The 25,799-nt window shown below is 60.7% G+C and overlaps 2 protein-coding genes across 8 annotated transcripts; one reads left to right on the top strand and one right to left on the bottom strand.

Annotated features, from left to right (window-relative positions):
• The first annotated feature begins 487 nt into the window (after positions 1 to 487).
• SLC22A31 (solute carrier family 22 member 31) lies at positions 488 to 5,315 on the top strand. Of its 5 annotated transcripts, XM_027977754.3 has the most exons (9): positions 488 to 838; positions 1,991 to 2,094; positions 2,183 to 2,337; positions 2,622 to 2,790; positions 2,965 to 3,110; positions 3,210 to 3,318; positions 3,429 to 3,643; positions 4,214 to 4,325; positions 4,689 to 5,126. In XM_027977754.3, the coding sequence occupies exons 1-9, from the start codon at positions 536 to 538 to the stop codon at positions 4,984 to 4,986; spliced, it is 1,611 nt and encodes a 536-aa protein (XP_027833555.1). In that variant the 5' UTR covers positions 488 to 535; the 3' UTR covers positions 4,987 to 5,126. The 5 variants fall into 5 exon arrangements, with proteins under 5 accessions (XP_027833555.1, XP_042086721.1, XP_042086722.1 ...); XM_042230787.2 differs by lacking the exon at positions 4,689 to 5,126 and adding an exon at positions 5,205 to 5,315 and having other exon boundaries at positions 2,965 to 3,318; XM_042230788.2 differs by lacking the exon at positions 2,965 to 3,110 and having other exon boundaries at positions 3,210 to 3,314.
• Positions 5,281 to 24,210, bottom strand: CDH15 (cadherin 15). 3 transcript variants are annotated; one of them, XM_027977753.2, is made up of 14 exons: positions 24,093 to 24,210; positions 17,910 to 18,068; positions 17,589 to 17,744; positions 16,464 to 16,608; positions 10,942 to 11,102; positions 10,112 to 10,240; positions 9,535 to 9,720; positions 8,381 to 8,634; positions 7,611 to 7,753; positions 7,229 to 7,465; positions 6,757 to 6,996; positions 6,459 to 6,595; positions 6,173 to 6,340; positions 5,281 to 5,875 (listed from the first exon to the last, which is right to left on the bottom strand). In XM_027977753.2, exons 1-14 carry the CDS (start codon positions 24,132 to 24,134, stop codon positions 5,675 to 5,677), a joined length of 2,358 nt encoding a protein of 785 aa, XP_027833554.2. In that variant the 5' UTR covers positions 24,135 to 24,210; the 3' UTR covers positions 5,281 to 5,674. The 3 variants fall into 3 exon arrangements, with proteins under 3 accessions (XP_027833554.2, XP_060254268.1, XP_060254269.1); XM_060398285.1 differs by having other exon boundaries at positions 6,459 to 6,996; XM_060398286.1 differs by lacking the exon at positions 17,910 to 18,068 and having other exon boundaries at positions 6,459 to 6,996.
• Positions 24,211 to 25,799: the final 1,589 nt, after the last annotated feature.

The following is a 25,799-nucleotide window of genomic DNA, read 5'->3' as shown; positions in this document are numbered from 1 at the left end:
CGACCCCCGCACGTCGCCCAAGCTCGGAGCCTCCTGGGGGAGCGTCCGCCCCGGGTCCGTGGGGTCGACGGAGAAGCCGCCTCGGGAGTCGCCTGCTGCCTCACACCGGTCCGACCTCGCGCGCACGTGAGTGCCCCTCTGGCCACGCCCCAAACCACGCTCCGCGCCAGGACGTCTCGCTGACCACGCCCCCGCGACCTCGGGCCCAAGCCCCTCACCTGCCAAGTCCTCGAGGGCCCCGCCCCAGTCAACTCCAGGCCACACCCCCATCCGCCCCGCCCTTCACCCGGGCCTTCCCCACAGGTTCCGCCCAGACCGTCTTTGCAGTCCAAGGCCCCGCCCCACCTCTCTCCGTGCCCCGCCCAGGTCCCTCCCCGCTAACGGCCAGAGCGCAGACACCGCCCCATCGGGCCCTGCTCCGCAGACACAGTCCCTCTCAAACCCCGCCCCGCCGACACCGCCCCTATAAGGCCCCGCCCCTCACACTGTCCCTCTCAAGCCCCGCTGCCACCGCCACAGAGCGCAGAGGCCTCGGATGGAGCCCGAGGTGCGGGTTCTGCGCTTGGCTGGCGGCTTCGGCCGGGCCCGGTGCCTCCTGGCCGTCGCTTCGTGGTTGCCGTGCGTGGCGCTGGGGTTGGCGCTGAGCTCGGAGCTCTTGCTCACTGCGCTGCCGGCGCACCACTGCGGCTCAGACCCTGCGCGCGCCCGGAGCACCTGCCTGCCGCTAAGCTACCCCGAGTCCGTGCCCCGCGCGGGTTCCGACGGCGCTCGGCCCTGCTCACGCGGCTGGTACTACGCGCAGCCCGCCGCCGACCTGCTGCGCAGCCCGGTCACCCAGGTCTTCTGCCCCTCTGTCCCTCGTCCTCTGCTTCCCTGCTCTGTCTCCCCGACCCTCCGTCCCCCTGCCCTCTGTCCCCTCCTCGGGTTCTCCCCGCTCTTCTGCCTTCGGTCGACAGGGACTGTCATCCTGGGGCTTTTGATTGGGGGGTCAGCCCCTTCCTGTCTGATGGTGTAGCAGATGTCTAAGTAGGCAGGGTGCCAGGCCTAAAGGCAGAGTCTGAGGCTGGGGGCTGCCCAGGTAGGCAGGTGGTCTGGGGAGGTGGAGGCAGTAAACTGAAGCTGAGCCGGTGAGTTCACAGTGGTCAGCAGTGCCATGAACATTCCAGCCGCCTGTGACTTTGGGGCTGTGTAGGTGTCCAGACTGGGTTACCAAGACTTTGAATCAAAGGAGTGATTTGGTCAGTTCCGTTTTGAAGAGCAGGTCTCCCCACTGTGAGGTGTGTGCAGGCTGGCCTAGAGGTAGGGGTGCCATGGAGACATCCCAGGACTCTGGGAGAGGGTAACTGGGACCTCCCACCCCCAACCCCCACTCACACACCCCACAACTCCCACCCCCTCACCCTTCTCCCAGCTAAGGCCTGCCCGCCCCTGCCTCCCTCTTGGCAGCCTATGCTCCGCAGCCACACCCCAGCCTTGGGAGGAAGGGCACCTGCCTGGAAACTGGGACAGGGTTGCCACATTCCTGCTCAGGCTCTTCTGGGGCCCTGAACCCTCTGGGCCTCCTCTTCCTGCCCACCTGTTTGGTGTGGTGAGAGATTCTTGTCTACCAGCTTTCACAAGCAGTCAGATTTTAAAACAAAATCTCTGATGTAGTGTGACCCAAAATAATAAGCTTAGGGAGAAGGAACAGGGTAGGCAGAGAGCTGCAAAGCTGAGGTCAAGGGCCCTTGGCCAGGAAAAGCCAGTGAGCAAGGCCCCACAGCCTGTTCTGGAAGTGGCTCTTGAAGTGCAGAGGGCAGGGGAGGTGCAGGAGAGGCCTTGGGGCCAGCCTGGGGGAGGGTGATGGCTGGAGAAAGCAGGTGCAGCCCTGCCCAGGGAGGCATTGGGGCAGGACCTCTAGTGTCCTTTCCACCCTGACATTCAGGGAACTCTGGCAGGAGAGGAAGAGGAGGGTCTTGGCTAGCTCACAGGTAGCTGGTGTCCCCTACAGAGGAACCTTGTGTGTGAGGATGGCTGGAAGGTGCCCCTGGAGCAGGTGGACCACCTCCTGGGCTGGTTGCTGGGCTGTGTCCTCCTGGGCCTGGGCTGTGACTGGTAAGGCGCTGCCCCTTCCCTCCTGCTCAGACAGCCCTCCCCTGAGCTCTCCTGACGGAACTGATGGCTGTCCCCTGCCGCCCACCAGGTTTGGCCGCCGGGCTGTGTTTGTGGGCTCCCTGGTGCTGGCCACAGGCCTGGGGGTCGGTGAGGCCCTGGTTGCCAGCTTTCCCGCCCTGCTGACTCTGCGGCTGCTTCGAGGGGGGGCCTTGGCAGGGGCCTCCCTCGCCCTCTATGTGGCTCGTGAGTACCATGGGGGGCCCTGGGAGGCGCCCACTCAGGCTAGGCTTCTGACCCTTCAGAGGGTGCCTTTCCGGCACTCCAGTTGAGGGCCCTTCTCCAGAAGGCAGGAGAGACGCTGTTTACCCTGTGGGCTCTGCTTTTTGTGGCCAGGCCTGGGTGACAGAACGGGCCACACATTGGCCTCAGATGTCGAGGTCCTGGTCCTCCAGCCACTGGCCCTCACCTCCCTGGACAAAGCAGTCCTCCTGAGAGGCCTGGGCCTCAGGCTCTCCCTGTCTGGTCAGGCCTGGAGCTGTGTGACCCCCCGAACCGCCTGGCATTCTCCATGGGGGCTGGCCTCTTCTCAGTGGTGGGCACACTGCTGCTGCCCAGCCTGGCCCTGCTCGCCCAGGACTGGCAACTCTTGCAGGGACTGAGCGCCCTGGCGACGGGACTGCTGCTGCTCTTTTGGGGGTGAGTGACTTGGGGTCGTGTCCGCTGTGGAGGCCATGTGTATTGCTTCCCTCTGACCATTCAGCACCATGCAGGTGGGCACGGGACAGGGACACGAAGAATCATATGCTATGTATCCCCACTGGGTCCTGCCCTACGGGGAGGTCCTGCAGCATCCTCACCCAACCCCTGCAGGTTTCCAGCCGTGTTCCCTGAGTCTCCCTGCTGGCTGCTGGCCACAGGGCAGCCAGCCCGAGCCAGGACGATCTTGTGGCACTTTGCCAAAGCCAGCGGTGTGGACCCCGAGGACAGCACAGAGGAGGAGAGTTCCCTGGCTATGGGTAACGGACTAGCCAGGGAGAAGAGAGACCTGGGTGCTAGAGGAAGAAGGAAGGTTGTCATCCCCTCACTGGTGCCCCATTATGTCCCCTGGTCCACAGAGCTGGATGTGCTGTGCGCAGGACACCCCCAACCCCGGCACCACTCAGTCCTGGAGCTCCGGCATACACATGTCACCTGGAAGAACGCACTCATCCTGGGCTTCAGTTCGTGAGGAGGGGGGGTGTGGGTGGGCTAAGGGAGGGAGGGAGGGGTCTTCACCTTCTCCCTGGGTGAGATACCTGGCTCTGGCTGGGCTTGTAGCTTTGCATCCCTCCCAGGCTCATCAGTGGGGGCATCAGAGCCAGCTTCCTGCACAGCCTTGTCCCGAGTGAGCCCAGCTTTTATTGGCCCTACTTCCTGGCAGCTGGCCTGGAGGCAGCAGCCACCGTCTTCCTGCTCCTGACAGCGGATCTCTGGGGGCGCCGCTCAGTCCTGCTGCTGAGCACCTTGGTCCTGGGCCTGGCATCCCTGCTGCTCCTTGCAGGGGCCCAGTGTGAGTGTGGGGCCCTGCAGGCTGGCAGGGCTGTCATGTTTGGCCAGGGGTTTGCCCAATGTGTATGTCGGGGGGCAGTCCTGAGATGAGCCCCCTCCCAGAGCTGGGGAGGCAGGATGATGTTGCTGTTCACCCCATCCATCATCTCCCCACTGTGCACTCAGAGAAACTGAGGCCGAAAGAGTTGAGGGCCAAAATGATTCAGTAGAAGGGGTTTAATGTAAGGGTTTGGATTGAACGAGGGCTTCCCTGGTGGCTCAGATGGTAAAGAATCTGCCTCCAACGCAAGGGACCTGGTTCAATCCCTACGTTGGGAGAAGGGAATGGCAACCCACTCCAGTATTCTTGCCTGGAGAATCCCATGGACAGAGGAGCCTGGCAGGTTACGGTCCATGGGGTTGCAGAATTGGGCACAATTGATCAACTAACAATTTGGAACGAGGGCAGCCTATGACCCCCAACTTCCAAGTGCAGGAGCAGAGAGGGAAGGCTGGTGAGGCCCAGAGCCCTGAGACACAGTGAGGGGAGGGAGGGCGTGTGGGCAGCATGGGAGACTCTCCTCCTCCCCAGACCTGCCCAGCTGGACGGTGCTGTTCCTCGCTGTCCTGGGGCTCTTGGCCTCCCAGACCGTGTCCGCCCTTAGCAGCCTCTTTTCGGCTGAGGTCTTCCCCACAGTGATCAGGTAAGCAGGCCCTGCCAGCACACCCCAATGCCCTCCACACTCCCCAGCTTCATGCCATTGGGAGGGGTGTTCAGCTGTCTCTTCCTGGGTGGTGAGGGGAACGCTGGGCACAGAATGGTCTGCCCATCAGCTCGGGAGTGGAGGACAGGGCTGTCAGAGATGAGAGCCGCCAGAGAGGGTGGGATTCCAGGGGAAAATTGACTGGATTTTCTAATGAAAGGACAACTTTGGTTCCTGGGCAGCTTTCCCCCAGACTTTTCAGGTGTTTTCCTGGGGCCCCCACACCTTGGCCCCCACTAAGGGTACCCACCCTGGGAGCACTGGGCGCCCTGTGGAGCCATGTCCTACCGCCCTCTCTTGCAGGGGGGCCGGGCTGGGCCTGGTGCTGGCAGCTGGGTTCCTGGGCCAGGCAGCCGCCCCGCTCACCAAAATGCACGGCCGGCATGGCTTCTTCCTGCAACACGTGCTTTTCACATCTTTTGCCCTCCTCGCCCTGCTGTGTGTCCTGCTGCTGCCGGAGAGCCGCGGCCGCACGCTGCCCCAATCACTGCAGGATGCTGACCGCCTGTGCCGCTCCCCGCTCCTCCGGGGCTGCTCACGCCAAGACCTCCTGCCCCTGCTGCCAGCCTCCCTCCCTGGGGCAGGAACACAGTTGGTCTAGGAGGGGTGACCAGGCTGTAGAGACACTGCCATCCACCAGTGCTGGTGGAAGGGTCTTGGGAGGGTGGTGGGGAGCCCGCCTATTTCCAGGGTCCCTGGCCCCCCTCCAAGTGGGAAAGATAAAGGTGTGCGTGGAACTTGGCTTCCTCTCTGGCTCTTCCCTCTTGGCTTCCACTCTTGGCTGAAAGGGGCTTCTGGCATCCACATCCCCTCCCACAGCCCCCCACCCCAGGAGCAGCCAGGGACCAGCCAGCTGCCACAGCTCTGGTGGAACTGAGGTGGGGGAGGCCAACTGTACAAGGAAGAGAGAAGCACACTTTTAATTCACATTTGCCCCCGGGCTGCGTCCTTTCACACAGAGATAAGGTCAGTGTGGGTGGGAGGCACAGCTGGGAACTGGGCCTGACCCCATGCTAGGTGACTGACGGGGGCAGAAGGGGTGCCTCCTTCTGGCCACTCCACTCCAGCTCCGAACCTTGACCTCCCCTGGGGGAAACCAGACTGACCAAGGAGCCAGGGTCGGGCCCAGAGCCATCTTCCACCTTGATGGAGGTCCGCTGGAATTCCCAGGCACACAGCCCAGTTAGGCGTGTCCGCTCTTGCCCCTGAGGTCTGCCCTCTGTGTCCAGGAGGCTGTGACCTCCACAGGGCAGTGTAGGTCCCCATCAGAAAGCCCTTCTCTGGCGCCCTCATGGGGGCCCGTACAAGTCAGCCAGGCGGGAGAAGCGGGGGCCCCATTCCCGGAGGCAGCTGTAGTCCTGGTCCTCATCGTCCAGGCTGGACAGGATGGAGCTCAGTGTCCCCGCCACGGAGCCGTCCCCCTCATAATCATAGATGAGAGCCGTGTCATAGGGGGGGACGCTGGGGTCACTGTCTGCGGCCTCCAAACCCTGTGGAGAGGCCAGGGTCTCAGGACCAGCACATGCCAGCTTGGTGACCTCCGCCACCTGGTGGGGCGAGGCCTGGAACTGGGAAGGGGAGGGGGCAGAGAAGGCCTAAGTGGAGGCCGAGGGTACTCGGAGCAGCTCTGAGCCCTGCGCTGCCCCTGCCCCAGAAGGTGGTTAGAGGCAAGGCTTCCTCTGGGCATTTCTCTTCCCTTAGTCTGTAGCCACCACCTCCCTGTCCCGCTCCAGAGCGATGCCTCAGGCTTCGGAGGAGGGGGCACGGGGCGCCCTCGGGGCACCTACGTCGTTGATGAAGTCAGCGATGTCTGCGGGGCTGGTGGGCAGCGCACGGGTCGCCTGGGGGCGCGCTCGGCCGAATGGTGCGTCTCTGCGCAGCGGCGGCCGTCCCGAGGGGGCGCCAAAGGCCACCAGTTCTGCTGGGTGGCGCAGCTGGTCCATGTCGTAGGCGTCCTGAGGGCGGATGGAGCGCGTTCGGGTCAGCCGCAATCGTCGCGGGTCGGGAGGCTGCGGGCCAGCTGGGGCCCCTGGCCCTACCCTCAGCACTTGTAAGTCGCCCCGGCTCCCTCACCTGGTCCTCCTCCCCGCCCCCCTGCTCGTCGTAGTTAAGGATGTTGTCCCGGAGGTCGTCCTGCAGTCCGTGCAGAAGCCTCTTGTCCCAGGACTGCTGCCGGAACCGCGCCAGGAGGGCCACCAGCAGGGCGAGCACTGGGTGGGGGTCGGGGCGGAGGTCGGTGTCGGGTCGGGGTGGAGCGCGAGGGTGGAGGGCGGGGCCGGAGGGTGGGTGGGGCTGCCAGGAGGCGGGGCTTGAGGGCGGGTGGGGCTGCCCAGAAGCTGGGGTCCAAGGGCAAGGGCCTGCGGGCACTCACAGAGCAGCAGGATAACGCTGGCCAGCATGATGACCAGGGCACCTAGGCTGATGCCCGCGCCACCTGCCCGCAGTGCAGCGGCTCCAGGCAGGCAGGCGCCGTCCTGGCCGCAGCGGCACACGGTCACGTTCAGGGGCTGCTCGCGCTGCTGGGGCGGCTGTCCGGAGTCCTGGAGCAGCAGGCTGAGGCGGTGCAGCCCCTCCGGGACCCGGAGCCTCGGCCGCAGGCGCGCGTGGCTCACTGCGGAGGGCGCTTGCGGTCAAGCAGGGGCCGGGGGCGGCCGTACCTCTCTGTGTCCGTGCACTGGGCAGCAGCCGACTGGACGGCGCTCCTGGCATGCTAGGCCTCGGTTTCCCCATCCGTTTTCTGAGTCTGATAACCAATCCCTGCCGGGCCTGAGGGTGCACTGATGTGGCACCAGCGGGAACCTCCCCCAGACTCTGAACCCCAGGGGTGTGTGTGGGGGGCTCACCATTAACCTGGCTGAGGCTCCAGTTCCGGGCCAGCTCTGGGACCCTGGGGCTCAGCTGGAAGTGGAAAGGAGCCCCGTGGGGGGGCAGGTCCTCATCCGTGGCCCCCAAGAGAAGGCCGGAACCCCGGTCTGGTGTGCTGCACAGGCTGCCCCACGGCGGAGACAGCTCAGGGGCGTGGTCGTTGACCTCCAGGATCTCAATGGAGAGGGTCCCAGTGGCCGTGCTGGGTGGGGAGGCTGCGGGTGGGAGAGGCCTAGTGGGCCCCTGGCCCCTGTGGAGCCCCCACCCACCCTGTAAGTCTGCTGAGTGGAGCGCCCGACTCTCAGCCCCTGGGCAACTTGGATTAGGGAGCCCAGGAACCAGGCTGGGCTCCCCACTCACCATCATCTCTGGCCAGGATGATGGCCCTGTACCAGCCATCCTTGAGGAACGGGGATGAGGGGCTGAGCACTCGCTGGGTCTGGACCCGGCCGGTGGCCCCGTCCACCTGCAGCCAGTCCTCGGGGTCATAGTCCTTGGAGTAGCTGTTGGCGAGGAGGGGAGGAGGGTGCAGAATGGCCCAGAGCCTGAGCACGACTCCCAGAGGTGAGTGGTCATGTGTAGATGGGCGCATACTCACACACACACACACACTCACACACACACACACACCCCTTTAAGGATAGTCCTCCCACAGCCTTAAGCTGGTGTTTTCCGTCCCAATCAACAGACGAAGAAACTGAGGCTTGGGGAGGGCAAGGGAGCTTCCCAGGGCCCCATGGCCACAGGTGACAGCCAAGACACAGTGGTGGGCACAGTGGAGACAGACACAGATGAACAGGGCCAGGGCAAGGGGTGAAATCCAACACAGTGACAGCCAGTCCCAGGGAGCAAGGGCTCCCTGGAATGGACAGGGCCAGACACCCAGAGGCTGGCCAACACAGACTGGCTGTGTAGGTGTGTGCCATATGGAGCCCAGCCCTGCCTATAGGACGAGGTCGTGTGAACAAGCACACAGGCCCTTGAGAGCCCCTGAGCCCTCAGTGACCACACAGAGAAGCCCTCCGCCCTGGGACTGGGTCTCTCATGGGAAGAGAATCCTCAGGACACAGGGCTGCCTACCCTTAGCTGTGCTCCTAGCCTGGCTAGGATGCAGAGGGGTGGGCCCTTACCTGAGCCTCTGTGGCTGTTGTGTGTCAGGGTCCCAGGCAGAGAAGGTGGCCACAGGCGTTCCTGGGGCGGCCCCCTCAGCTAAACTGGTCCGCAGAGGGTTCTCCTGGAACACAGGCGCTTCGTTGACATCCCGCACCTGCACGCTGACCCTGGCCTGGCCCCGCTCGGCCTTGGGGGCAGCTGCCTGCAGGGGGGCCTCATTCTGCACGGCCACTTTGAGGTCATACCGCTCCCGACTCTCGTAATCCAGGGGCTGTAGGGGGAAGCAGGGTGGCAGCCCATCAGGACTCTGGACCCCACATTCAGGGCACCCATAGGCAGCTATAGGCCGACCCCTCCTGGCCTGTCCTCGGAGCACCTTCTTTCCTTCTTCTTTGTAGCTTTGGAAAGATAAAAACTATAAAGAGAGAATAACAGGAAAATACTCTTGACACTCAAATGCCTCTGTAAGGTATTGTGAGGTCAGTTTCCATCCCCTGGCCAGGCTTCCTCCTCAGTGACTCAAGCAGTGATCTGGGTCTTATTGCTAAGAAGGTATTTGATGGATGTGGTTGAACTGACCTGTACGACCAGCTGACTGTAAATAAAGATGATCCTGGAGAACCTGGGTGGGTCTCATGTGTGGGTAAATCTCTGAGAGCAAGCCTGAGGTTTCCCCTGGGAAAGTGGGATCCTGCCTCTGACACAGCCTCAGCTCCTGACTCTGCAGCTTCTTGCAGCCCTGCAGACTCTGGACTCATCAGCTGCCCTCACAACAACCTGGCTGGCCAGCTCGAGTCAGTCTCTTACAAGAAAGGTCTTCACATGTCGACAACTACATCTGTGTCTCTCTGCAGATGTGTATAGGCACATGTTTGTAGGCACGGGTGTGTATGTGCATGTGTGCACATGTACCTTCTGCCGGTTTTGTCTCTGGTTGGCTGACACGTGAGGTCTGTACTTGTGCACATGGATCACTTGCATTAAGAGGCAAAATACCAGAAATAACACACGGGCTTGGGGGCTTCCCACTCCTTCCAGCCCCAGCCCTGTGCGGTCAGCATGGCCCCAGCCCACAGTCCGTGTTCCCAGTCCCTTCGGCTCCCTTCTTAGGATGCATAGAGGGTCCAAACAGGCTTCCAGAGTGTGACGAGAGGCACCCTCCTCAGCTCACCTTCACCACGGACAGCACACCCTCGTTGGTCCTGGGGTCGGTGCGGATGGTGAACTGCCCGTCGGGGTCACCCTCCAGGATGGTGAACCGGGCTGCCCAGTTGGGGGAGCCGGGCAGGTCCCGGTCTTCCACCTCAAGCCGCCCCACGTCCACTCCGCTGACAGCCTCTGCAGCCTCCATGAAGAACTGTGGGAACCCAGCCCCATTATTCACTGGCAGGCAGGGGTGGGTAATGGTCCCCTGGGGGCTCACCCTCCTGCTACCTATTTTCTGGGAGTCCAGGACCCAGGGAGCCCCCTCCAGGCTCAGCCATGCCCTGGGCGCATCTTCCCCAGGGGGCAGAGCTGCCCCCACCGCCACCCAGGAGGAACTGGGGACACATCCTAACCCAGAGTCTCGGTGGCTTCCCTCTAGGGCCCTCCAGCTCCTGATATGCTCACAGGCCCCATGCTGGCCTCTAGCCGGGGGTCCTGCACAACCCACTCAGGGTGCCTCCTCTGAGCACCCAGCCTCCCCGTCCTCCGACAACCAGGATGGGGGGAGGGCAGCCCCGGGCAACAGCAGGTAGAGGTGACACCTGGTCCCCGGTGAACTCAGGGGCATTGTCATTGATGTCCTCCAGTGTGATGATGGCCAAGGCTGTGGCGGTAAGGCCGTCTCCAGACATGTCCGCCACCTGCAAAGTCAGATTGTACACGGCGACCACCTGGGGGCACAGTGACAGAGGGTCAGGAGACCCAGGTGGAGCGAAGGGCAAGGCTGGTTGGCCACCTTAGGGCCCGGGGGGAAGGGCAGGCATACTCCAGAAGGCTCCAGCTCCTGTCCTGCTCCCAAGCTCTGGAGCAAAACAGGCTGCCTGTCCTCTCAGGGTTGGACGGCACCACTGCTGATCCCAGACCCTGCCCCAGCCTGTGAGTAGGCAAGAGGTCAGCTGTCGAATCGGATAAACGCTTGGAGGACACGTGCTGCATATGGGGGTGGGTCTCCACCCTGGAGAGACAGCAGCAATGGCCAAGAGAGGACAGAGATCAGATAACATAGTGACTGGCCCTGGGGAAACCAAGGAGGATTTCCTGGAGGTGCCAAAGCCACACAGAAGCCAGGCAGCAGGGGGCGGCAGGGGGCCCACAGAGAATAAGCAGACACTGTGGGGCCCAAGAGGTGAAGGGCTCCTTTGGTGGACCTAACTCAGGCCAGGGAGCCCAACTGCTTTGCAGGCAGTGGGGTGAGGGAGATTTTTTAACAGAAACAAGCTGAGGGCCCCTCATACTGTCTCTGCATCCAACTACACAACCACCCACGGGGCAGGTCTGCAGGAGCTCAGGGCAACTGGGAGTGTCTGCGGCAGTTAGGCCCCTAGTCTGGACCGCCCTGTCCAGCTGTCGAGGCACAGCCATGTGGCCTCACCTCGCGGTCCAGGCCCACTTGCACCGTGCGGATCTCCCCCGTGAGTGGGTCGATGCTGAAGAGCTGGGGGCCGCCCTGTTCCAGGATGGAGTACCGCAGCGCTGCATTGTCTGTCTCCGGATCGTCCGCATCCGTGGCTTCAGCCCTGGTCACGTAGGTGCCTGTGAAGGGCAGGGACATGCAGGGGTGATGCCCAGGGGTGCCAGCCTCCAGCTCCAGGGTGGGTCGCCCGCTCCCCTGCGGCATGCAACTGTGCCAGTTCCAGGCCCTCGGTCAACCTGTGCACACACGAACATCCCAGCATCCTGGCTTGTGATGCTTGTGGGGGAGGAGGCGGGGTGTCCAGTGCACACAGCTGACACCTGTCTCCCATAGGGTCCCAAGATGGACCAGGCGAGCTCACTGGGAACCAGCCCCTGGGGAGGTAGCCGGTGCACCCGCCACTGAGCAGGCCCTGACCTCAGCCCCACATGCAGAGTGAAGCAGTGCCCAGGTTGTGCCTGTACTCTGGAGCAAACATGGCCCCACATCTCAGGAGAGAGGGGCACATGGGCCCCCCAGGCACTCGGCACCTGTGTCCACCTGTGTTCCCAATCTCGGGGGGTGGGGGGCGGTCCGCCAGGCCCTGGAGACATCTCAGCACCTGTGCCCACCTTGCTTTTCCTCTGCAGCAATTCAGGCCTGACCCCCACCCCAGCTCAGGTGTACTAAGTGAACCCAGTTAGGTGGGCTGGCCTTCAGCCATCTGGGGAGCTGCCCGCCAACCCGTGACTGGGCTCGCTGCAGACCCTCCTGGGCCCTGTCAGGTCATCTGAGAGTCACTCTGGTGTCTGATGAGCAGTAATGACCCAACCACTGGCCTAGCCTTAGAGGTGGGGGGCTACCAACCAGGTAACTCCAGGCACAATGTTGGACCCCAGGCTGAAGCCAAAAAGAATGCTTAGAACAGGCACTGCGGTGCAAGTGAGTGCTTCCTAAAGCACTTGCCATGCTCTCTATGATCGAGCAAGTGAGCAAACTTGCAAAAGGAGCCCAGCTTCTCACCATCAGAGAAGGGGACCCAGAAGGGATCCCGCAGAGTTGGACTGGAAGAAGAAGTGCCAGGGAGGACTCGTGACTTGTAATTGTGAAGGTAGAAACATGTACAAACATGGCTGTGAGTGAGCACACATATATGCACAAACACACATCCAAGAACGCACACTCTAGACTCTGTATACATGAGCAGCTCCGGCTGCTGAAAGGACCTGGGCTGCTTCGATGAGTTTCTATCAGTGAAGCTTTCAGCTTCAAAATAATGGTGCAAAGAATTATAACTCACTAAATGAAGTGAGGCTCCAAAAAGGCAGACCGACATATAAAAACAAAATACATATGGGACAGGCTGGGACCTGGGACCCAGTGCTGCAGTGCTTGCATCTGGACAGACTTCTCCTTGATCAACAAACACAAAGAAGCTATAAGGGACTGAAAGTAGATGCATGCCTGTGTGCATGCGCAGTGGGTCAAATTATGGACAAGATTTTTAAAAGACCAAACGCCCCCCCCCCACCGCCACTACCACTTCTGAAAAGCAAAAAAGGGGTTGGAAGCAAAAGCAGGGTACTGTACATGCCCCCTGCACTCAACACCCATTAAGGGGTGGGCAAACCATTTAAGCCACAACCTCCCGCCTGGCCCCTGAACCCTGGATACCCCTCCCCTCACCCCATATAAGGAACAAGCTTGGCCCCACTTGGGGAGTGAGCAAGGAAACCTGTTTCTTGTATTTGCCCGCCTCCTGCAGCTGCAGGAGCCTCAGTAAAGCCTTGCCTGGATTTCTTGCCTGGCCTTTGAATAACTTCTATTGATTAAGGAGGCCAAGCACCTTGGTGGGTGACACATAAACACATACATTCATAAAGGGAGGACTGAAAGTTCTATCACATAATAGAAAGCCAAGTGATGACAAAGAGGAAAAGATGGAACTAGGACCCCGTCACTTCCCAACCATCAGGACAGTTAATACCTGGCAGGCAGGAGCCTCAGGGACACCAAAGCTGCTGCTTCAGCGTGAGGGGCCACCTGCGCCATCTCAAAGGATCTCCACGAAAAGTACAACAATCACAGCAGAGACGCCTGGCAGACACCCTCCTCACTAGTGGCCAAAGTCGGGCATCTCTGGGAACAGTACCTATGTGTCTCCTGAGGGGGTCCAGCCACACAGCCCCATTCAGAGACAAGGTTCACAGTGACTACACATGCCTCAGGATGTCAGTGTTGTGACTAATGAGGCGAGAGACTTTCCACAATGAAAACTACAAAACGTCGGTGAGAGAAGTTGGAGAAAACATAAATAAATGGACACACAGCCCATGATCATGGGTTGGAAGACTTGCTGCCAAGTTGTCAGTACCATCCAGAGTGACCTACAGATTCAATGCAAGCCCTCTCAAAATCCCAAGGATGTTTCCTTGACATTAAAAAAAAAATCATTCTAAAGTTCCTGTCTAACTCAAGGGACCCTGAGCAGCCAAAACAATCTTGAAAAAAGAACAAAGTTAAGAGGACATACTTCCTGATTTCAAAGCTTTCTCCACAGGTACAGTAATCCGTGCACATCTGCCCTCAAGACAGACACACAGACCAGTGGAACAGAACTGAGACCCCAAGAATAAGCCTCACCCCCCTGGGCAGGTGAGGCTACACAAGACGCCAGGACTGCTCAATAGGGAGCAGGCTGTCTCCCAGCAAACGGTGCTGTGAAAGTTGAATATCCCCCTGCAGAAGGATGGAGCTGGACCTGGAATTACTTACCACCACATACGAAAAACAACTCAAAGTGGATCAAGTCTAAATGTACAACCCAAACTATAAAACTCCTAGAAGAAAACACAGGGCAAAAGCTTTACAACGCTGGATTTGGCGATGATTTCTTGTTTACGACAACAAAGGCACAGTCAACAGCAACAAAAACAGATGAATTGGACTTCATGATGCATCAGAAACGCATCAAAAGACACATCGACAGAGCGAGAGGACAACCTGTGAGATCTACAGAACATTTTCAAATCATCTATCTGATCAGGGATAAGGGATCTGATATCCAGGATATGTAGAGAACCCGTAAAACTCAACCACACAAAAAACAAACAACCCTATTCAAAAATGGGCAAAAGACTGAACAGTCCTTTCTCCAAGGAAGATGTACAAATGGTCAATAAACACATTAACAAATGTTCAACATGACTAATCACTGGGGAAAAGCAAATGAGAACCACATGAGATACCCCCTCACACCAGCCACACAACCAGGGGTTGAACTTGGGGCCCCTGCTTTGTTAGCAGCCTCACAGGATGGCTGCTAACAACACAACAACAAAACAGAAAACAGCAGGTGCTGGTGAGGATGTGCAGAAACTGGGACCCTCCTACACTGTTGGTGGGAATGAAAAATGGTGCAGCCATGATGGAGAACGCTATGGAAGATCCTCAAAAAGTTAAAAATAGAACTGCTACATGATCCAGAAATCCCACCTGGGTACGTACCCAAAGGAATTGAAAGCAGGGTCTCAAAGACATATTTGCACACCCACGTCCAGTACGGCACTACTCACAAGAGCTAAAAAGTGAAAGCAACCCCAGTGTCCACTGAAGAATAAGCAGATCAGCAAAATGTAGTACAAACATCCAGCGAGTATTATTCAGGCTTGAAAAGGAAGGTAATGCTGACCTGGGCACCACACTGACGAACCTTGAGGACGTGACACTCCGTGAAATAGGCCAGACACGGACGGACACATGCTGTGTGATTTCACCCATACACAGTCAAGTCATGCACGAACAAGTAGCCAGTAGGTGCCAGGGGCTGAAGAGGGGGAAATGGAGAGCTAGTATTTAATGGAGACAGAGTTTTGGTTTGGGAAAATGAGAAAATTCTATGGTGGTAGTAGTTGCACAGCTATGTGAATGGACTTAAAGCCACTTAGAAATGGTTATGAGGGTAAATTTTCTTACATGCATTTTGCTACAATAAAAGTTTGCAAAACAAAAGGCAGCGTTGTGAAGACTAGTGACCCAGGAACTGTCCCCAACAAGGGCGCATGAGCAGGTGGGGGCATCAGTCTTGCCCCACAACCAGAACAAGGGGGAATCTTCAAGATCACCCCTGTGTGAGCATGCCAGACGGTGGGACACCATTCCCCAGGGAGTGGCCCCCAGGGAGGTGAACACACAGGGGCTCCCCTGGTACAGCAGGAGGAGTGCCCCGTGGAAGCAGGAAGAGGGGCCGAGGTCGCCGCAGCCACTGGTGCCCACGCAGGGGGCTGAGCCCTTCCCCATGCACCCACTGAGGCTGTAGGCGAGATGTTACCGTGTCAGTGTCGCCCTCCTGATGATGGCGACACTAAGTCAGGAAGTGTGTGCTCTGAAGGCCTCATGTCTGTAACCAGGTCCAGACAGGAAGGATGGGAAACAATTAAATAGTGCTTGAAGCAAACATGATACACAGTGCACCTCTCTGAGGCCTATAGAGGGATTTGGGGCAACTTTCCCCAAACTTTGAAACCATGTCAGAAGGAGAAATTAGAAGTACAAAAAAAGAAATTGTTGTCATTTTAAGTCTTGAAAAGCACAAAATGGGATGAAATAAACACACGTGGGGACTTCTCTGGTGGTCCAGTGGCTAAGACTCTCGGCTCACAAAGCAGGGGCCCCGGGTTCAATCCCTGGTTGGGGAACTAGATCCCATGTGCCACAAGTAAGAGTTCAGTGCGGAAACTGAAGACCCTGTATGCTGCAACTAAGACCAGGCACAGTCAGATAAAACACACACACACACACACATGTGGCAAAGAAGGGGCATGCCTCGGTGGCGACCCTGAGCCTTCCCACCTCTGCAGCACGACTGGCTGGGGATCAGACTGGAGCCCCTGGGACCAGGGTGGGAGCGGCAGGGGTAGACTGCTGTCTGCAATGTCTGTCTTCCTTGGATCAGAATCAGGGGGATAGACTCATGAGGGATAGAGGGTGGAGTGTTCTGCAATCAAAGTGTAGAATTAATAAGCAGTAAAGGCAGTGATGATAATGATCAGGGGTTCTCCTCTGGGGCCTGAGACTGTTTTGGAAGGAACAGAGGTGCTGGTTTCAGAAGACTGTGAATGTGGTAAACACCACTGAATGTTCACTTCAAAATGTGTACTTTTACGTTATGTGAATTCACTTCTATTTAGAAGGAGAAATGGGGAAGAGGAAGGAGGGGTTGGGGGGAGAGGAAGGGCAGGAGGCAGAAGCGGGAGGGGAGTGCAACAGAAACCACCAGAGGTTTGCCATCCAGGACCTGCCATCTCTGCATTTTGGAAGACTGGGGCATTGAAATTTATATTGCAACAGAAAGTGACTTGAGTTGACCCGTGGAAATTCCCTCCATCTTGGAGACTCTCTGAAGGACCTCTCAAGTTCTCACTGACGGGAAATCCTGGACTTCTGACCCACCAGTGCCCATGGCAAAGCCCCCTCCCCCACCGGGACCCCTCCCGGCTCACCTGGGACAGCACCCTCCAGCACCCGGCCAGTGAACACTTCTTGCCTGAAGACAGGCCGGTTGTCGTTCTGGTCCACAACCACGATCTCCAGGTCCGTGGGCTCCTCCAGGGTGGACCCCCCCAGGTCCAGAGCAAAGGCCCTGAGCTAGTGAAGCAGACAGCAAGGGCTGGCACTGTGGCCCCCAATTTCCAGTAGCTCCCACGAGGGCGACAGGGACAGTGAGAGCCGATTTTGCTTCCTGCAGCAAACAGGTGAGAAGCGGCCCGCGGCCCGGCAGTGCTGGGCAGGCGGGATTTCCTCACCAGGGGGCGCCTGCGTTCTCCCCGCAGGCCGGCCGGCCACCAAGCCTGCCAGCCTTGTGTTAAGTGTGGCTGGAACGCTTCCTAAGTGCTCCTGGTCTCGGGGCCCTTTTTCTGTAAATGGTTTTGGCTGCTTTTGAAGTTTCCTCTCCACACGTGAAATTTTAAATTAAGCCACCTCCTGTCCCTTTGGAGGATGGACTTGATACAACTTCCAAGGAAATACGCTCTCTGACTCAGCGTAAGGGAACCAGCCTCGCAAAGTCTGGCGACGATTCAGGGCACATGAAAACAAAGTCTGAAGTTCCCTCCCTAGGCCAGGCTGGGGGGCTGAGCTTCTGTTTACAGGAGACTCGGGTGAGTTCCAGGTTCCCCTCTTCCACACCTGGCTCATCCAGTCCTGACTCCCTTCCCCGCGCCCTTCCTCTCAGGCTCCACAATCCCAACACCTCCAAGGGGCAGGTCCCATGCCACCCACCCGACCCTGACGGTCACTATGGGGCAGCTGCGTTGTGGGTGGCCAGTTCCGTGGGATTCCCCAACGGCGTCCCGTCCCCGCCACACTTAGCAGGCTGGGGGGAGAACCCTCCACACCTGGGAAAGCTGACGCCCACCCTGCTGCCGGCTGCCCATTCCTCCCGGGCAGGACGCAGCCTGCTCACACGCATCTGTCCAATGGGCGAGCGACCCTGAACACCTGCCCGCGCCCCCCAACTAAGGACGCTAGTCTTGCAGGTGGAGGTGTGGGCGGGGCCCCGGCGGGAATGGGCGGGGCCCCGGCGGGAATGGGCGGGGCGGGGCGGCGCGGGGCGGCGCGGGGCCCACCCTGAAGCGGTCGGTCTTCTCCCGGTCCAGCATCGCGTTCAGGGACACTTTCCCCGTGAACTTGTCTATGGAGAAGACGCCTCGCGGCTCCTCGTCCACACCAGGCCCCTGGATACTGTAGATGACGCTACCCAGCTGCTGCTTGTCCGACTTGATCTGCGGGCCAGGAAACGGGCTGCGGAGGTGCCCCCAGGGGAGGGGGTCTCTCCCCTAGTTCTCTGCCCCTCCCCCAGCTGGGACGAAGTCGCTCGGCCTGTGGCCCCAGGGTTTTCCCTTCCTAAAGCATATGCCCTCAGCGCCCCCCTCCACTTGGCCCCTCACCTGCACCAGGGGGAAAGGGAGGCGCTTGTGGTTCTCGGACACGCTGATGGGAGGGATGACCCAGGCTCTCCGAACACGACCTAGCGTGGGTGCCCGGCGCCAGGGGTACAGGGTGCGGGGCCGCCTCAGCCTGGGGACCCCTGCTGAGGGGCATAAGCTCTGCAACGAAGGAGAACGGCGGTCACCAGCACAGCAGTGCCCAGTGTTCCCTCGCCAGGGCTGGACGTCCCGACCCTGGACTTCAGGTCCTCCCTGGTGTGGCTAGGGGAGGCTATGATGCCAGGACTTGGGTGGCATGGGGAACTCAGGAGGACAGAAGGTGGCCTGGCTCCCAGGATCCTGGGGAGACAGTGGGTGGGGGAGGTGGGTTGTCCAGAAAAGACAGCTGGGCCAAGCTGGGCAGCCCTCCCATGCCTCCCCCTACTTTGTGGGTAAATAGTGCAGATAACGGGGTGGAGGGGCAGGAAGAGATCAGCCTCCCCCCACATGGCTGATCTGCCAGAGGTGACTGTGGTGCTTCTGGCCGGGGACAGTGGGGGTGACACACGGCCATCCCAGGCCTCACCACGGTTTGAGTTCTTGAGGGTTGATCGAGATTGACCAGGCCAACGCTTCTGTCCTAAGAGGAGGGGTCAGGGGCATCCGTCCCACACCCAGGGTAGCTGTGCACACCACAGGCCTCCTCTGCCAGACTGGGGAGGGTGCAGGGTCCCCCCTGCACAGGCCTCTTCCTCCAGGAATCAGGCCAGGGGAGGCAGGACAGCGGGTGGGGCTGCTGTGTAAGGCTACCATGCTCCCCCAAGTCTACCCAACAGGCAGGAGTGGGCACATCACCACCTCCCAGGCCCTGCCTGGTTGTCACCTACTGAGCTCTGGGTTCAGAACCGCACCACTAAGGAGCCTGGTGGGAGACAGAGCACCAGCCAAAATGCTCCCAGACCCACCGTGAGCTCACTCCTCTGCCACACTCAGACAAGGAAGCTGAGGCCCAGAGAAGGAACCCGGTTGGGGGTTGAGGTAGAGCTGACAGCAGCCCCAGCTAATGCCCAGAGCTTCCTGAGGCCTGGTTGAAGCATGCGGTTTCTGTGTCCGCTCCTTGATCAGGCAGCGGCTGGTCTGAGCCTGGGCTCAGGCACTGTGGCCGGCTGAGCATAGAGATATTAGGGGTCCTCCACACTCCCCGAGTGGTGAGTGGGGCTGAGGCTGGTGCAGTCTTGGGGGACACGGAGCCTGGCTGGACTTGGATGAGGGCTGTCAGGGCCCGAGATGGGGTGGGATGGGGGCATTGCTGGGACCCAGCTTGGCGTGGCTATAGAAGAATGTGAGCAATGTGCCATTGTTATGAGCCCCCCACCTGGGCTGGTGGCTTCAGGAAAGGAGGGTGAAGTGACTGGTGAGTGCGGGGTCTCGGGGTGGGGGCTGAGAGGGAGGAGAAGCCCCTCAGTCAGGAGGCTGCTGTTCTGGGCAACCTCTGGCCCATGCCCTGCTCCCCAGCACAGCCTCCCTGTTCTGCCCAGCTGGGTCCTCACACACTTTGCTTACAGAACCACAGCAACACCTGGACTAAGGCCAGCCTCCCCAGGGGCCCCAGGCCACCTCCACACTTCTGATTGCCCATCCTCCCCTCTCACCTGAAGTGCCAGGAGCCTGCGGTCCAGAAAGTAGCAAACTCGGTTAGGGGAGAGGACCAGGCGTTTCACCAGGCCCCCAAGCTCCCCACGGCCTGACAGATGGCTGCGAAGCTTCCAAGCTCCCTGGCTGCTGGCCTCTCACCAAGCACAAGCCAGTGTGGCACTCCTGCCAGGCGAGGACCTGCTGGCCTTTGTCACAGGCTCGGGGGACGGTGTCTGTTTCCCAGGCATCTCAAGGCAGCAGCTCCTTTGCCCCCCTACTCCACCCTGCCTGCCCCTCTTGATGGCCCTCAGGGAGCAGCAGAGCTGGGAGCCCCAGGACCACCAATGCTGGAACCTCTGTCAAGAGGAGTGTTTCTGAGCTGCCCAGTGACACAGAGGCCCTGCCTTGACCTCAGCGTGATAGAGGGCTGGGCTGGGCAGGTGTGGGGGACAGTCTGCAGGTACTTCTTGACCTCAGGCTCTTGGAGGGACCCTGAGGGACACACTTTGCCCTGTCCACACCTGCACTGGCCCTTAGCCCCCTGCAGCTCCCCATCGAGCCTCTGGCTGACCCCTGCCCACCCCCGGCCTTGGCGACACCCCGTGATGCCCACCAACTTGGCACAGGGCAAGTGGCCTGGGTGGGCTCGGGGAGTCCTGGCCACCAGACTCTCCCCAGCCCAAGGTGACAAGGTCAGCAGAAGCCGTGGAGCCTTGGCAGGGGCCCCTCCCCCAGATGAGAGGCTGCTAGGGGTGGGGGCCTGGGCTGCGCTGCAGCCCATTTCCCACTCTGGGAATGTGTCTCGGTTTGTCCTTTGTTCTCCCAGCATCCCCTTTCCAGAGACACTGGTGGTCAGTGAAGGCCTAGGAGCTGCCTAGGCATCACAAAACATTGGGGCCAGGATGAAGCCACGTGGACAGAACTGTGGACATTGATCGGAAGAAGCTCACCAAAGCCCCCGTGCCACTAAGAAGCAATGGGTGTCAGGGACCTCCTTCCCCCAGTGGGGGTCCAGCAGCTCCCCAAAGCTTATCCTCAGCCCCACCCTTAACCAAGAGCTGAAGACAACACCTGGAACCCCTAGAGATGCCAGGCCCCTGCCCTGCTGTTGGGCCCCCAACCCCAAGGCTCCTGAGTAAAAGAGCTCCCCACCGCATTTGGAGTTCATGGAGCCCAGCCGTGTGGTGAGCACCCCACAAACCAGCAACAAGGGCAGAACGGTCTTACCCACCCCAGACCAGGCAAGGTCTGGAGTAGGTGACACTGTCCAGCTGCAGGCTACCAAGGGCCAGGCCCCGAGGTCGAAACTTCCTTGTTGGGGCCTTTCTGGCTCAGGACCGCTCTTCCCCTGGGACCTGTGGGGTGCCTTCTCCACCTGGCCGCCACCGTGTGGCTGGGCTACTTCAGCTTGACTTGTCATCAGAACCAACCAGGATGGTAAACATCACGGACAGATTCCACCAGTTCACCCCAGACCTACTGAGCTGGGAATCCAGGCAGGCACGGGGCTGAGAGGTAGGACTGGGAGACTGGGACCGGGCTCCACCCCACCTCTCAGAGGGTCTGCGTGTGGGGTGGCGTTGGGGTCCCTGGTGGATCCATCCCTACCATCGACTGTACAGAAGTAAAACAGTGCCAGAGCCCCAGAGGGGCAGTCAGCTGCCCTTGACCTCCGCTGGGGTCCATCCTGCCCGGGGGCCTGGAGGCAGCCCATAGAGCTCTTTGCTGTCTTCACCAACCCTCGGGTTCAGAACAAAGAATTACGAGGCAGGCTGTCTCCCAGGGGCCCGGGGAAAAGAGTTGGACACTCTTCTGTGCTGGGTAGAGACGCTGGTGACCAGGGCAGCCAGTGGGACAGCAGGGAGAGCCTGCTTCAGCTCCCGGCCCTGTGGCCTCCAGAGGCCCCTGTGAGTGGTGAGCAGGGGACCCCCATGTGTCTTGGCTGACAGACAGGTGTTTTCAATCTCCCTGCCCGGTGCAATCAGAGGCCGACACGGACAGTGGAAGGGGTTCTGGGGCTCTGCTGAGTCACGTGGCCTCTGGGAGGAAACCTCAGCCATGCTCCCGGGGGCTCTGCAGACTCTGAAGACCCCCTGGCAACAGGAAAGTCCTGGTACAGGGCAGCCCCACAGCAGACACACGGTCTCCTCCAGAACAGGCCAGGGGATCAGCCCCACATCAGCGTGACAGTAAGCAGGGCTGCAGGGAGGGAAGCTGAGGTGCCGCCCTAGCACCGTGGGCGGGACAGCGGGGAGCATGGTGCTTGCCCCAGTGGGGGTGGGGGGAACAGCTGTCCTCTGCCTCACCATCCTGTCCCTCCACTGAGGCCTGCAACAGCTGGAGGGAGGCTCAAGGGAGAACCACAGGGCCTCTGGGCCAGGCGGACAGCTGGCTCCATTCCTGGCATGCCTGATGCCTGCCAGGCCGTCCAGGAACGGGGTGGCCTGGATTCCAGCCGAGGAGGTGGGGGGAAGGGGCTCAGGCCTGGGAAGCTTGCGGGGGAAACCAGACTGGGAACGTTTTGCCCACAATGTACCACGGCCTCTCCCTGGCCCAGGCAAACCGCACCCACATGACCCAAAGCTCCAGGCCTCCACCTGGTCCCTAGAATTTGAGGAACCCAGGCTTGGAAGTGATGTTGGAGGGGTGTCCCCACACACAAGTGCAAGGTCACTGGAGCTGGGGGCCCCTTCCAGCAGTGTGTGGGTTGGCTCCGAACTATCTGCTCCCTACCCGCAGGCGGGGCAGGGTCCCGGGGTGGGGTCCCAGTATGGACCCAGTTACTGGGGACACTATGGGCACAGAGGAGGGACTGACAGAGGCCGGCTCTGAAGAGACACATGCGAAGCCCCCTGGCTGAGATTTCAGGGGACACAGGCAGGGGGAAGGTGAGCCTCCGTCAAGCCCACCAAGCTGGCAATGGGTACACAGAGTCTGGTCAACAGGCCCTACCCCAGGGGCCCACCCCAGACAGCCCTGCTCAGGGCCTCCTGGAGGGGAAGGAAGGTGTGTCCAGGAAGTGGCCACAGGACCCCTATGGCTGGATAGGAAGGGACAAAAGTCTGAAAGCTGAGCTGGGTTGGGGAGGGCTGGTCCAGGGGACGCTCCCCTCGTTTGGGTGCTGATCTGAGCTGGGCTGAGTGCAGGAACGTGAGCAGCCAGGCTCGCTGACTGGTCCACCCCCCACTCCCGCCCCCCGAGAATCCTTGCAGTCCCAGCTGTCTGGGAGGGGGTGCATTCTAGCCCTGCGGGAGGGGAGAGGAATCTGAGCTCTCCTCCCCTCCCCTGGGACCTGGTCTGAGGATGATACCCTCAGTCTCGAAGGAGTGGGTCCCTGGGAACCAGGGGCTGGAACGCTGTTTCTGGAGCGAGTAGAGCCTTCTGGAGCGTGTGGGGCATCTGGGCCTCGCTTGGGAGGAGCAGAGAGCCCATTGCACCCAATGAGCTCCTAGCAGGGGGTTGAGGGGCGCAGGTCGTGGGCAGCTGGGCTGTGCTGGGCAGAGGGTGATCATGGCCTCTCTGAGCTAGCTAGACACAACAGTGGGGAGTGGGGAGCATGGTCTACAGGGGGTGGGGGTGTCAGTGAAAGGGCCCAAAGGCAGGCGTGGAGGTGGCTGGAGCTGTGGGGCTGGAGGCCTGAGGGGCCAGCCGCTGGAGGGTCCAGATGACAGGCACTTAGCTGCCAGGGGCTGAAACCCAAGCTGGCACACCGGAACTGTGGGAGGGTCTGTGGGGATGAGAGGGGAAGCCCTGGTGGGTGTGGAAGTGTAACAACAAGCAACGGGTCCTAAGCATGGCTCATCGCCCCCGTGATCATCACCTGTCCAGTCTAAGAGGCCCGAGGCCATCCCCTCTGGCCTCACCAATGGCACTGGCTCACACACGGCACTCCTGGGCCCAGCCCAGTGCCTGCCCATTAGCTAAGGGGTTTGAGGATGTGGTCGAATCTAAGGGTGCCCATGTGCAGAGTGGGGGCTCTGTGCTTCCCCCCACCTGCTGGCTCCCAGGCTGCAGAGACCTCAGGGTGTGGGGGTTGGGGGGCTGGCAGGAAGTGTGGAGGCAGAGGCTATGTGTGCTGGGACCTGTCTCTACTGGGCATGGGGCTCCCCAGGGAGAATGGGTTTCTGGAGGGCAGAGCTGCCCCATCCAGCTAGGCGGGTCAGCTGCCAACTCATGGGGGGTCGACATGGCCGGAACCTGGCCTCCAGGCTTTCCAGCCAGGGGTGCTCCTGATGCCCCCTCTCCCCATGCACCCCATAAGACTGAATACCCCCCGACTCTAGGGCTGAGGCCAGCACCTCCAGCGTGAGGGTGGCCTTCTGGGTCCTCTCTCCTGGCAGTCCCTGAACTTGGCTCCCCGTCCTGTCCACTGGGGGCGGTTACACTACTCTCCCCCAGGGGCACAGAGCCCTGGACAGAGCTGCCCCACCCAGAGCCTACCCCGGGCCCCTCAGCTCACAGCCGCCCACGGGAGCCCAGAGCCAGCGGTCCCGGAGGCCGGGCTGCCCCACTCTGAGACGCGGCGCTTAGCACAGGGGCCAGCGACCCCCGCGCGGCGCCCGGCCTTACCTGGGCCAGCAGCCCGAGGGCGAGGAGGAGCGCGGCGTCCATGGGCCGGTAGCAGGCGGCGGGCAGAGTGTCGGGCAGCGGGAGCGGCGCCTTCTGCTGGGACAGGACCCGGCTGAGTGACAGCACAAGTGTACTGGCGAAGGAGTGACAGCACGTGTGCGGGGGCGGGGCGGGGCGGGGCCTGCGGCTGAGTGACAGCACGTGTCCAGGGCGGAGCCGAAAGCTGGGCTCTGGGTCAGGCGGTGGAGAGGATGCCTGTCAGAAAGGCTGCGAACATTCTCCCTCACACTGAGCACCTTCGTGCTCCTGCCTCAGGGCCTTTGCACTGGCCATGTCTTTACCCAGACTGCCGTCAGGCTCCAGTCCCAAGGCAAGGCGCTTGGCGCCTTGAGGGCCCGATCACTTTTGCCGTGTTCATATAGTGTTCCCGCTGTGGGTGGAGCTCCTCAGGGCGGGTTGACCCTTGCTGCCCCCTACGGATAGCATACAGGAAAGAGAGCCCAGCCCTGCCTGCTGCCTCCTTTCCTTCCTCGTCGGTTGGAAACGCCTGGGTGGAAGGGGCAGGCTGTCTCTCCCCTCCCAGCCCCTACCTCCTGGTGTGTCGCTCAGAACCAGGGAGGGCAAGGGGTAAGGAGGTAGGGGGTGCCCTGCGGACCTCGAGCAGGGGAGTGAGGAGTGTCCTGTGTGGGAGCTGGTCTCCGTGGCAGAAGCAGGCATGGGGCCTCTGCCCTCCTCTCTAGATTGAGCAGGTGCAGCACCATCTGTGCCTGTAGCCTGCTTGGAAGGAGGCCAGGCTGCCGGGGTGCGGCGGGGGCTCCGGCAGTGACTGTATCCCTGGCACTCAGGGCTCCAAGGTGGGGGTGGAGGGTGGGAGTCCCTTCCATCTGCAGGCTCCGAGGCCCTGATGCTAAATAGTTCCTGGAGGCCACCATCCTGCCTCTGAGGTCAGGGACCCCAAACCTGGATGGAGGAGCCCTCTGAATGTTTTTGAGTTTCTGCCCCCATAGGTGAGGTAGAAGGGGGTAAGGGGGGCGCTGAGTGCCCAAGTCCCCTGATTACCCTCAGGCACCCTCTCCTCTCACTAGTCCATCCCTGCTCTGCGCCATCTGTCTCTTCAACAACCTCTGGGGATGGGGGCTCCAGGGGGAGGATGAGCTGGACCTGGTCCGGGGTTGGGGGGTGGCCCAAGAGATGCAGGAGCCTGGGGCCCAGTCCAACTTTGGCCCTTGCACAGGAAGTTCTCTCCACTGACCGCTTGTATCTGAGCCTCGAGGGCCTATCCAGCACTGGTCCACCCCAGGGTGCCAGGGCTAGCTGGCCTTTTTCCCAGTGGACTCAAGGCTACTGACCCTCTGGGCATCCCCTCTCCTCAACTCTGCAGGCCCCAGGCTGCCAACCCCAGGGTTTAACCCTTCACCACCAGCAGACCCTCTCTGGGGTCCTGTGTCAATGCCGGGGGGGCCTGAGGCATGGGTGTCCTCACCCATGGGACCCCCTTCCCTGGGTGGTCTCCCCTGATTCTGGTGGGGCTTGGGCACCTGTGAACTGGGAGGAGGGCAGAGGCTCCACTAGGGGGAGCCTTGGGGGAGGGGGTGTGGGAGGTGGGGGGTCAAACCTTGGGAGGTTCATCCACCTGTTTAGGGATTTGCAGCTTTCTCTTGATAAAACAGAGGCAATGAGGCTTTCAGCAGGGAAGTGAAGCTCCTA

The sequence above is a fragment of the Ovis aries genome, chromosome 14 (genome assembly GCF_016772045.2).
Source record: "Ovis aries strain OAR_USU_Benz2616 breed Rambouillet chromosome 14, ARS-UI_Ramb_v3.0, whole genome shotgun sequence".
Taxonomy (NCBI): Eukaryota; Metazoa; Chordata; class Mammalia; order Artiodactyla; family Bovidae; genus Ovis; species Ovis aries.
This window is presented reverse-complemented; position numbering and strand designations above follow the sequence as displayed.